Source organism: Ovis canadensis, chromosome 24 (assembly GCF_042477335.2).
Source record: "Ovis canadensis isolate MfBH-ARS-UI-01 breed Bighorn chromosome 24, ARS-UI_OviCan_v2, whole genome shotgun sequence".
Classification (NCBI taxonomy): Eukaryota; Metazoa; Chordata; class Mammalia; order Artiodactyla; family Bovidae; genus Ovis; species Ovis canadensis.
In genome coordinates this window covers 26034461-26047031 of record NC_091268.1, presented here as the reverse complement: position 1 = coordinate 26047031, position 12571 = coordinate 26034461, and the positions used below count along the sequence as shown (strand labels likewise).

At 51.2% G+C, this 12571-nt stretch overlaps 1 protein-coding gene across 2 annotated transcripts in view; it reads right to left on the bottom strand.

Annotated features, from left to right (window-relative positions):
- The window catches only part of SNX29 (sorting nexin 29), a 603019-nt gene that overhangs the window by 459934 nt on the left and 130514 nt on the right, over window positions 1-12571 (bottom strand). For both annotated transcript variants that reach the window (XM_069569984.1, XM_069569985.1), the window contains exons 12-13: window positions 3706-3769; window positions 1236-1364 (exon numbers count right to left, since the gene is read on the bottom strand). In XM_069569984.1, the coding sequence (XP_069426085.1) occupies window positions 1236-1364; window positions 3706-3769 (193 nt within the window). The remainder of the gene's footprint in view (window positions 1-1235; window positions 1365-3705; window positions 3770-12571) is intronic.

Here is a 12571-nt window from a genome sequence, read left to right as displayed (position 1 = left end):
AAAATGGTGGCAATGAAGCTTTTACTACGTAGAAGGGCACGGCCTAGGAAGTGACGGGCTGGAGATTTCAAGTAGAGCCCATAAAAATAAGTTTGCACGCGACAAATTCAGTAAAATCTCATTATGGCAGCTGGAGCTTGGAGGTAGGGGGGAGGTGCTTTACAGTTTTCTTTAACTAGATATAAACAAAGTCATGGAAAAGAAAATAAGATGACTCAGCGATAAAGAGGCTCAACCATACTCTAAACCAGGGAAATGAAAAATATTTCGCCAGCACTGCTTTCCCCTGTGATTTTATCAAAGAGCCCCAAAGCTGGATCCGCCAGAGGCAGGGCTGTGCTGGCGGAGACCCAGCCCTCGTTAAAGGCAGGCTGACGACCTTTATCCAACTCAGAAAGCACTGTGGGGACTTCCCTGGTGCTCCACTGGCTAAAACTCCACACTCCCAACGCAGGGGGCCCAGGTTCAGTCCCTGGGCAGGGAACTAGACCCCACAGGCCCCAACTAAGATCAAAGATCCTACGTGCCACAACTAAGGCCCGGAGTAGCCAAATAAATTAAACAAACAAGTAATAAAAGAAAAGAAAAACACAGTGCTTTGACCCAGCAATTCTACTTCCAAGAGCTTTTCTGGCAAATACACTCATACGAGGACACAACAACAACTGCACAGATTATCAGCAGAAGCAAAGGGCTAGAATTGACTCAGACACCTGGCTGCTGGCACGTCGGCCAAATGAGTCCTACTGCGGGTGGACGGTGGGCTATCAGGAGCCGTTAGAAAGACGGCAAGTCTGTGTACCCAGAGCAGGACGGTCTCTAAGCCGTGGAGGGAGTAGGGTGCAGGATACGGGACCATTTGTGTCAAGGAAGAAAGAGAGAAGAGGAGGGAGATGAGAAGAAGAGAAAGTTCATGTATCTGAATGTTCACATCCACTCGAGTACACAAGGGGCACCTCTGGGCGGTAACGCTGCCCACCCTCCAGGGGTGAGCCAGCAATCGCAGAGTTTAACCATTCGTGACTTTTGTATTTTGAACCATGTGCATGTATACTATTTAATACTTACTCAATATTTAATAAGTTAAAATTTCAGCTATGTAAGTATTATTTCCAGTTGTCACTTTAAATTAGTAAGTACTGATGAAAGGTGTGCTTGAGGGTTGGCCAGCGCCTCCCCCAGCCCCTCCGCCCGTCTGCCTTGCCAGGGCCTCCCCCAACCCCTCCACCCCCTACCTCGCCAGCGCCTGGACCTTCGTGACGTGCCGCTCCTCCTGTTCAGCCACCTTCCGCTTCAAGGTGTCGACCTCCTGGCGGAGCGCGGCCGAGTGCTCCATCTCGCCGTCAAGCAGGTTCCGCAGCGACCTGGGAGGAGGAGGAGATCCCACCTGTTCAGAGGCTGCCAGCCCGGAGTTCACAGAGTCAAGTCCTAGTTCATTCATCTTCCACAAGGCTCTGCAGAAACCGCAGTTCACGTCCATCTCGTACAAACTGCTTTGAGGAGCTACCCAATTCTGCTCAAGAGTCTCTGCGTCATAATTAGGATGAGCCCTGGGGACCACCAGAGGCCTGGCTCTGAGAGCTTGTGGGTTTGGTGGTTTAAACCAAGGGAAACCAATGAGTTGAGCCTACCTCAGGCACGCCCCCTCCCAGACATCCCACACTGAGGTGTGCATGCTCAACGGAGACCTTTTGGAGCCACACTACGTACGAGATTTAACAAAGGAAGGGCTGCCAGGACAGGCCAAAAAAAACCACCTGAGCCACAAACACAGAAGACAGGCTCCAGTTATCTGATGGACGACGGGAGTCTCATTTCTCCTTTGCCCACGATCTCACAAAACGCCCTCACCCTTGCTCCGTCACCACCTCCAGGTTAAACAAGCATACAGACTGTCTTACGGAGATGGATAACCTGACATTGCAATGAGCGTGCTTTATACTGTATTTGGAGCATGTTCACCCTGCAAACAATTCGCTTGAATGTCTGTCACCTTTGGTCTTAAATAGCAGAAAAGACAGCGGCTCTTCCAGACATAACCACAAGTTACCACCTAGAATTGAGCCAAGCAGGGTTCTGGTGACCATCGATGGACCTCAAATGGCTATTTCTCGAAAACATTTACTAACTTTGGTGCGGCTGCCTCCTAAATCTAGAGGACACTTGCCATGAGACACCAGACCACAAGCAGTAGTGTCTGCACCATCCCACCCCCACTGCTCACTGAACCTCCGCTCCAAAAATAAACATGGTGTGTTTCAACGCTCCTTGAAAGTTTTGAAAAAATTCCCCTTTAAGGGCCTGAAAACCAGCCCCCCAACACAAACTGGATGTGGTTTTTTTTTTCTCTTGCTGGGAAGGAGAAGAAATGACCCAACAGTGACTATGGTTCTTTATAAAATAACACAAAACCTGTGGCTTTTTCCAAGATAATGGCCCCAGCTGAAAAAAGGAAAAAGCATCCTACAAAGTCCACAGCCTGTCACTGAGATTTATTTTCACTGGAAAAATCACACTGTCTGAAGACTCCTTTTTAAAAACACTTGTAAAAAAAAAAAAAAAAAAAAAAAAAAAAACACTTGTTTTTCCAAATCACATTTGTTTGCTCTTGTATGTTTCCATAAAGGATGAGGGAGAAGCTTGTCAAGCAGCGCCCAAAGCAAGTTTTAAAAAGGAGAATCAGCATGCACATCCCCAGGGACACAATTCCTGCTCAGGGGCAAGCATAAGAGGGTGGCATGAGCGTGCGCACGCGTGTGCATACATACACACCTACTCCCCGACCCCCCGACTTGTGCTCACAGAGGCTCTGCAGATAACCACAGGCAGACCCCTCTCCTGACCAGCCTGTAGCCCAGACAAGGTCCTGGCACTGGAGCGGTTCGCCTTTGGGCAGCTAGACAGAGGCAACACAGCTAACAGCTGTCTGGTATCTAGCCCTGGTTTCAACAGGGAATCAAAATGAATAAAACCCTTTGGCCTCTCAGTGTCTGCAACAGGGCTTTGGGGAAAATCAAAAGACTCCACACACCATCTTGCTATAGGTACCCCAATTTGAGAAAATGTTAAGTACGATAGTGCTTGGAACGTGGTGGACAGAACCTCAATGAAAGGTTACCTGCTGCTTAAGGGGGGCTCAGGGTGACAGCTGTGAGGATGGAGCTTCATTTTGAGGCAAAGAAAATGTTCTAAAATTGACTGTGGTGAGATGGTTGCACATATCTGTGAGTATGCTAAAAACCACTGAATACTTTGTTTTATGTTTTATATGATATTTAAATTATATAATCTATGAATTATATGATATGTGAATTATATCTCAAAGGCTATTTTTTTTTAAATTAAAAAGACTGCTTTACAAATTCTCGTTTGTTCTAAGATAGAGCATGATCGTTTCATTCCTTATTAACACTCAAGCCACGTTACATATACTAACGTGGTACATCCCAGAATGGATACATGTATATACACGGCTGAGTCCCTTTGCTGTTCACCAGAAGCTATCACAACACTGTCAGTTGGTTCTACTCCAACATAAAATAAAAAGTTGAAAAAACTAAAGTAATACATCTCAGAACAAAAAATCAGAAATCACTGGTCACAATTCTGCCCCTGAAGCAAAACCTCCTTCCTGGTGATCTTCTCCCTGCCCCAGAGGGAGGACTTCTGTGAAGGAGCGGCCCCTCCAGCCCCAGCGCTGGATACCTGTTCTCTTCCTCCAGCTCGTCTTTCCTGTTCATCATGGCCACGATGGCTTGTCGCAGGTCACCTAAGGGAAGAAAGCCAAGTCCAAATTAACCGGCAGAGCCCGCCTGCTACACCGCCCCTCACCGGTCTGGATTATGTGCTATTTAGGGCCACTTGTCTAGACGAGTTCCCTTTTCCCTTTCAAAAATAATTCCTATACAGAATAGGAGATCCAGTGGGCTCAGTCAATCACTCTTATTAGCCACACAGAATCCAAAAGCAGGGCAGGATGAGAATAAATGTGGAGGCGTTTCCTTGGTGAACATAACCAGCCGCTAAGGAAGTTACAGACTGATGACTTCTGAGTGTTTTTCCAAGTCCCTGCTAACCGGACAGCATCTGCTTTGAACCCTGATCTATTCCCAGTTAGAGCCAGTTATCAACCACCGGTCAGACAGCAGATCTCATGAAACTGACTTCATGCTTCTGCGTGTTCAGTCGTGTCCGACTCTTTGCGACCCCGTGGACTGGAGCTCACCAGGCTGTTCTGTCCATGGGATTCTCCAGACAAGTATACTGGAGTGGGTTGCCATTTCTTCCTCCAGGGGATCTTCCTGACCCAGGGGTCGAACCCACATCTCCTGCATCGGCAGGCAGATTCTTTACCACTGAGCCACATGGGAAGCCCATCCTGACCCAGACACACTCAAGGTTACTGAGAGATCTGGTCTTCTTGGGCTGACTCCCAAATACTGTGAAGGGGGATGGGACCCCTCCAACATACAGTTCATAATCACTCGCAGAAGCAGCTCTCCTGACATCTTCAATGTGGGACAGCAATTCACTGATAGAGAATCACACCTTTAAATTCAATAAGCATCCAAGTCTTCCATCTACAGCAAGCTTACCTGTTGTCATTGTCTACCCACAGCGGACTATTTACCGTAACGCTCAGATCTCAAGCCCAGGAACTTGTGAATTTCCCCCGGAAAGCCAGTTTTTGTTGTTTTTTTTTTTTCCCCTAATCAAGCCTCTTAGAACTGGCTGCAAAGAAGCTCCCAGCCAAAGTCTCACAACCAAAGTCACACATCCAGCACAACCACTTGGCCATGCGACCACAACATGCCCTAACCCTCCCTCTGACCACCAAGCTGTCTTTCCACCTGGGGCCAATTTACAAATAACCCGTTCACTCCGTTTTTTAAACTGTTTTAATATGCTGCTTCAAGTCCTCTTTTGGAAAGAAGTATGGTTTGTTGGTATCCTCTCTTTAGCTAAAATTCAAATTCTACTCGTCAAGCTCTGTTCAAAGCCCACACTGGCGTTATCTCGTTTACTCCTTTACACACACCTAAGAAACACTACCCCACGTTGTTGGGGTACAAATGAATTGGGAAGGAGGAAGAAATGGGGGAGGATGAGGGCAAGATAAATAGGTGGTCCCTCTGTCCCCTTATACTCAGGATACCTAGGCAGAAAGAGGCCCAAAGACTCTGAGGCAAGAAACGGGTCCCAGGACCCACGCTGTCCACAGGCAGCCACAGAGGGGGCGGAAGCCCACCATCCAGGTCTCAGAGGAAGAAAGGGAAGGATGAGGAATCACAAGGGCTCCTGCTCAGCCTCTGGGTCAAAAAATAGGCCCTCCCCTGTCTTTTCTGACCCAGAACAGCCACGTAGGCATCACAAGGACACAGCTAGGAGGTCGAGGCCTGGCTTCCCCATCACACCTGTGACCGTGTGAAACCTGCAAGTCACATGGTGAGGAACCAGGCCCTGCAAGGTGCTGGTGACGAGGAGGATCTGAGGTGTCCCTCTTCTGGGGTCAACCAAGGTGTTGCCAAAGAAAATTCGAAATTCACTGGGTCGACGCAAACTTACTGAGCACCTACAAGGTCCAAGAGCTGCTCTTGGCGCTGTGGGTAAAGAAGGAATAGAGAAAACCAAAGTCGCTGCCTGCAGGAGGCAGGGCCTCCTCCCTAGGAGGGAAGACACACCAACCAACATGGAACAGATGGGATGACAAAACACGCTGGGAGGAAAGCCAGGTGGGGTGCAAAGACAGGTGGTGGGAGGGTGTCATTTTGTGGGCTGTGCTGGGAAGGCCTCTCTGGGGGCCCCCAGGGAGACAGGGAGCCAGTATGCTGCTGGATGGGGGGACACACTCCATGCGGCACAGGGCACATGCCAAGGCCCCGGGGCAGGCGCGAGCCGGGCCACGCGAGGAGGCAGGGCACACCAGCAAGGGCCACGTGGCCCAGCCCCCAGCAAGCTTGGAGACTTGAGGACTGGATGACAACTCCAGTGCCCACCAGGCAAGCGCCCCGGGCACACAGCCTTGCTGGTGTCACAGAATGACTCTCGGGGAAGTGGTCTCCCAGTCCCTTCTACAGCAACTTTAACCGGGCTCAGAGAGAAGATGTAAAGTCACAGCTGGTGTCCAAATCTGTCCAGTTCCCATCTCTGCCTTCAACCCCAGGAACCAGTGGTGATCACCACCACTCACTTGCAGCAATTAATATCACAGTGATATTAAGGCAGAAGAACCTGAGACGTCATGAAATAAGCTGTGCAACCATGCACCTTTCCATGTCAGAGCCAGGAAGGAAGCCAAGCGTCCTACCAGCAGGGGAGGAGACCCCGGCCCAATGGGACATGGTATGCTGTGTCCAGAACCAGGGCCGCTGATTCTGGGAAAGAGCAAAAGGAGAAAAGGGCAGCAGAGGATGAGATGGTTGGATAGCATCGCCAAGTCAGTGGACATGAACTTGGGCAAACTTTGGAAGATAGTGAGGGACTGGGAGGCCTGGTGTGCTGCAGTCCATGGGGTCACAGAGAGTCGGACACGACTGAGCAACTGAACATCAACCACACAAGCAGCTACTGAGTGCCTGCCTGCTGGCTATAAGGCCCCTTCCCAAGGAGAGAGCCAGGCTCCCGACTTACCTAAGGGAGGAGTGTCCTCAACAGAGCATTTCTTAATGGAGGACAGACACACACAGTCACACGCCCCCACAAGGAGACAGTCTGTCTGACTGCATGCTGAACGTGACCAGGTAACGAGGGCCCTGGTTCTCAGCCTTGTACCAGGGTCTAGCCTCTTCAAGCCTTTCTTTTGGGGGTGAACAGCACCCACCTTTCCACCTCTCTAGAGCGCTGTAACCTTCAGAGGAGAAACCAGACGGTGCAAGGCGGTGCCAAGTAAAGACGCTGCCTCTCAAAGGCGGCAGCAGAGAGCACTAACGATTTAGAAGAACCTGACATGACGCTAGATTTCACACTTTTATGGTAACTGAAAACACTGGTAAACCTGTAAAAATAAAAACAAGCCGGTAATCTAATTCTGTGACACCATAGCCAAGGGTGGGGGGGGGGGTGGGGGTGGGAATCAAGACTTAATACATCACTGAAGACCAGCTGAGTGATATCTCTCTGGCACTTATCTTCAAGAAACCCAGAGCAGAGGGCAAGGCTGCAGCCGGGTACTGGAGACCCAGGCTCAGGAAGCTGCTCCTTCACTCCAAGGCTTGAGTGACATCTGAGTCTTCTTACGAGGACTTCTTCTGGAGGTCTCAGCTGCCCCATGCTTCTTACAGAAGCAGAAGACTGGATATGTTGTTCATCGTCGCAACATGAGGTTAGAAGAAGTGATGTCTTTTTTTTTTTTTTTAACAAACTATTTTATAAAGCAGTTTCAGGTTCAGAGCAAAATCAGGCGAAAGGTACAGAGGTCCCCCCATCTACCAGCAGCCCCTGCTCACGCACAGCCTCCCTCATGACCGACACGACCAGAGCCGGACGTTTGTTACAAATGACAAACCCACACTGACACATCACAATCCCCACCGTCACATCAGGCTTCGCCCGTAGGGTTGCATGTCCCCTGCGTCTGGAAATCTGTACGACGACATGAATCCACCATGACAGGATCGCCACAGTTTCACTGCTCTAAACCTCCCCGTGCTCCGCCTGCTCATCTCCCTCCCCATCAAGCCCTGATGAAATCTCTTGATCAAAGAGATCACGCCAGCCTTCTGATCTGCAGAGTGTGCCACATGCCTGCCTGATTTACATATGCCCTGGGTATAAGTGGGATGAGAGCTCAGCAGGGCACATGTGCCTGGAGCAGACACACCCACGGCCAGGGCGCCTGGCACCCTGGACCCAGCAGGGCAGAAGGCTCAGGTTCCAGAGCCCTTGGTCCCTCCCGTGCCAGGCTTCTCCTAGAGGGAGCGGCTCACCACCCACAGGCACGATCCTTATGCTGAGATGTCGGTGTCGCGCCCCCACCTGGCGTCACCAACCCCTTTACCTGGCCTGACCTGCGGACAGTGATCCCCTTGGGCCAGCGGCCTCCGAGCCAGCCTCCCTAAGGACGCTCTTCAGTGATGGGGCTGCACTATTTTGTTCCTCCCCCCAAATGTGAGCGCCTCTCCCTGAATAAGACGCAAGCCCAGCGGAGTTTTCCATTGTGCTGAGAACACTTCACCCGCGATCCCCCTCCTCACAGATGTTAATGGCCATGTCCGAGCACAACGTCATCACACACCAGGGCTCTGGAGCTGACCCTTGTGGCTGGCCTGAAGCCTGACACCCAGGGCATCTCCCCACTCCCTCCTGCCCCAGCCCCTGACAACCACCCTTCCACTCTGCGTTTCAGAGTTCGACCATTAGATTCCTCACACAAGCGGAGTTACACAGTGTTTGTCCTTCTGGATCCAGCTCATCTTAACATAAAGTCCTCCAGGTTCATCCATGTTGTCACCTGTGGTAGGAATGCCTTCCTTTTTAAGGCTGAACAACATTCCAATGCATTGTTGTTTCACGGATTTCCTCGTGTTCACCACCACCCCCTCATCCTGATCTGATGAAACTCGTCTATCCAGACCAGGATGAAAAAGACACCTCGGCCAAGAAGCCCACCATGATTCCCCTACCCTGCAGGAAGCTGCAGCAGAGCGTGCACCAGCCAACTGCCTCTGCCTCTTGCAATCACCTCACAACGTCAAGGCACACAGCGTGCCATGCACCTGGGGTCCCCAGGGCTCTCACACACCAGGCGCTTGCGCACGTGTGTGCACACTCAGCCACTCAGTCATGTCTGACTCTCTGCGACCCCATGGACTACAGCCCACCAGGCTCCTCCGCCCATGGGCTTGTCCAGGCAAGAATACTGGAGTGGGCGGCCATTTCCTTCTCCAGGGGATCTTCCCCACCCAGGGATTAAACCCGTATCTCCTGCCCTGGCAGGTGCATTCTTTACCACCTGCGAGGCCCACCAGTGCTTGGTCAAGGTTTATGGAAAGTAAGTGATGCAGAGAGATGACGTCTACCTGAGCACAACACTACTAAAACGGAGAACAAAGGTACCAGCTGTCACGTGGCAGGCACGCCTTTGTCTGCTGACACATGGGCTGAAGCCTCGTTTCATTTCTCACCTGATGAGGATGCTCAGAAACACAGAGCAGGGACCCACGTGGGACAAGTCAAGCTGCCCGCAGAGCTCCAAGTCACCTTCCAAACCCTCTCTAAGGACAGAGATCGTGGATACTGTCCTGCGCAGGTCCAAGAGCTGGAGAGAGATAAAGGGCTTCAGCAGGGACCTGCCGGGGGCAAGAAGGCCAGGTGGAGGGGGCGGTGGTTCCAACAGCTTCCATTCTAACAACAGGAATAGGACCCATGGAAGGTTGCTACCACCAGACCCTGGGCCTGGGGAGACCTGTATTCAAGCCCCAGCTCAGCCATCAAACTGCTGGGTAACCTGGACGGGCTTTCTAGCTCGGAGAAATACAAAAGAGGAATTCCCTGCAGGATGTAAGAGTAAATTAAAGCTCCCTGGGGGTGCTCCGCACTGCAGCTAATGCAAGGAGGTGGTTCAGAGCACAACCTCTAGAGTCAGGTCCCAGGTTCGAATTCTGCCTCTGTAGCCGGGTAACCTTGGGCAAGTTACCCACCTTCTCTGAGCATTGATTCCTTTATCTATAAATGGGATCTTTTCGGTCACTACCTCACATGAGCATTATAACGACACGACGCCCAGCACAAAGAAAGCATCCAGTAAATGTTACTGATCACCATAAATGAGCACCCGTCCCTCCCACAGCAGGGACGAGGACAAGGCAGCAGTGGCTGCCCAAGCGCGGCTGGACTCAGCCGGGCACATGTTCAGGAGTTCCAGGGTTTACTGAGCTCCTGCAGACCTCAACCCTGGGAAATGAAAAGGAATTTTTTTAAGTGGTCTATGCCCTAGGGCAACAGACTAGATAATAGACTTTTATGAGCCATCAAACCAGCTCAGCACGGGCAACGTGGGAAATCAGACCTGGAGAGTGAGATGTCAGTTAGAGGGAACCGCAGAAGTGAGGTCGGGGCGCTGGGCTTTTAGGCATGGCATGACCAGGTGGCTCAGTGGTAAAGAATCCACCTGCCAATGTAGGAGGTGCGGGTTCGATCCCTGGATCGGGAAGATCCCCTGGCGCAGGAAACAGCAACCCACTCCAGTATTCCTGCCTGGCAAATCCCATGGACAGAGGAGCCTGACGGGCTACAGTCCATGGGATTGCAAAGAGTCAGACAAGACTTAGCAACTGACAACAAAAACAATCCGGGGATCCCGAATACTAGGAATTATGCAGCTGAAACTGCGCAATCCGTGCGGGAAGAAAACTGGAGGAGGAAGGGTTTCCCAGGAGGGCCTAGAAAACATGGATGCCCTTGGGGCAAAGAAGAGCCACGACCAGCTGCAATGAGACATCTTGGCCACAAGTGCACTTTGCAGGGGCCACAACTGGTCCTGGCAACCCACTCCAGTATTCTTGTCTGAAGAATCCCATGGGCGGAGGAGCTGGGTGGGCTACAGTCCACGGGGTCGCAAAGAGTCGGACACGACTGAGCGACTTCACTTACAACTGGTCCACACGGAAGCCAGAGAAGCCAGGGGATGAGCACCACTGCTGAACCACAGCATCCTCCATCATAACCCTTCCCTCCCTGGCCCTGCATGCTCTGTACCCCCTGACACAGGGCCTGTGTCGGCACCAACATCTAAATTTCAGAGGACACAAACACAGGTCCAGCAGGACTCTGATACTGTAAATATTTCAAAGAAGACTGTGCCCTTAGCCTTCCCTGAGTTACCGTAACGGAACACTCCTGGCGATGGTAAAAAAAAGGCAACAGCCTAAGAGCGGGTATCCTCCCCCAGCCAACACCCACCCCCCAAAAAAATCCCTCTTGACAGGCTTCAACTTGACATGGGCATCCCAGGTGGTGCAGTGGTAAAGAATCCACCTGCCAATGCCGGAGACACAGAGACCCGGGTTCCATCCCTGGGTCAGAAAGATCCACTGGAGAAGGAAATGGCAGCCCACTCCAGTATTCTTGCCTGGAAAACTCCATGGACAGAGGAGACTGGTGGGCTCCAGTCTAAGGGGTCACAAAGAGTCAGACACAACTGAGCAAATGAGCGCACACACACACAACTTTATATGCATTCGCTCTGCTGATTTTTCTGGGATGGGTAACGCCAAGGGGCTGATTCCCCTACCTCATGTAAACAATCTACTTTCTGCAGGCTCAGGGACACACTTCAGCAGAACTGCTGCCTAGCTTGTAATTTTCTCTCCTCTCCAGGCACCCGCATCCCATGATTTGTTTAGTCTCTACCATGGTGATTCCTTTCGTCTTTATTACCTGCCGCTGCACGTTTCGAGGGACAGCAGCACAGTCTTTCTGCAGCCTCTGCAGAGCCGGCTGAGTCAGGGGCTCTCCCTCCTAAGGCTGAAGGGCAAAGAATGATTTATTGAGAAATCGGTTTCATGCTTGGCTTCGAAGAACTGAAGAGCAAATCCAGTCAAAAACACGGGAGAAGGTTAACCACGGGAAATCAGTCTGGTTAAAGAGCATTTGAAATTACTGCAGAAAGGACGGCTGTTTAGTCACTCAGTAGTGTCTGACTCTTTGCGACCTCGTGGACTGTAGCCCACCAGGCTCCTCTGTCCCTGGGATTCTCCAGGCAAGAATACTGGAGTGGGTTGCCATTTCCTTCTCCAGGGCGTCTTCCTGACCCAGAGATCAAACCTGCATCTCCTGTATTGGCAGGCGAACTCTTTAACCACTGAGCCACCTGGAAAGCGAAAAGGATGAACCGGTCCATAAGTGTTGCCGGGGAAGGGAACCATTTTGGGAGCAAGAAACAAGACTTAAATCTCTGTTGGTACTATATATCAACATAAAGTTCAGAAAGCGTAATTTAAATATGTGAAATGCAGCAATAAAAACAGTATAAATATGGAAACAAACATTTACGCCATCTTGCAGCAACAGCGGCCCATCTCAATATGCAAGCAAAGAACAAGTCGATTAAGGAAATGATAGTTTTGTTTTTTTAACTTTTGTACCTTGAAGCCCAATCTGACAGAAAACTGGTCCATTGTGGAAACTAAGCTCTTCAAGGCAGCGAACAGGCAGAGCAGGAAGAACACAGGTTTTCTAATCAAGCCCCAGATCCCACTGGTCTCCTGGGCCCCTCTCCCTCTCCATCCCCTCAGCTGGAAAAGAAAAAAAAAAAAAACTGGCACTGGTACAGCAGGCCTCGTGGGACAGGGCGGGGCGCAGCACCAGTTTTCCTAGGTCACAGCCCTGCCGTCCGTTCTCAACCTGTCTGTTCTGCGGTCACGCCGCAGCAGCAGAACTGAGCCACAGGGATGCAGTCTGCAGGGCCGCAGGGCCTAAACCACTGGCCATCAAGGCTTTACAGAAAAGATGAGAAGGTCCCCAGGAGCTCCTGGCCCTGCTCCCCACCACAGCGTTCTCCTACGCGGGCCCTCTGCAGCTAGTGTGCGGCCTGCCAGACATGGCGTTGATGGTGGGGCCCAATGGCTAGAAC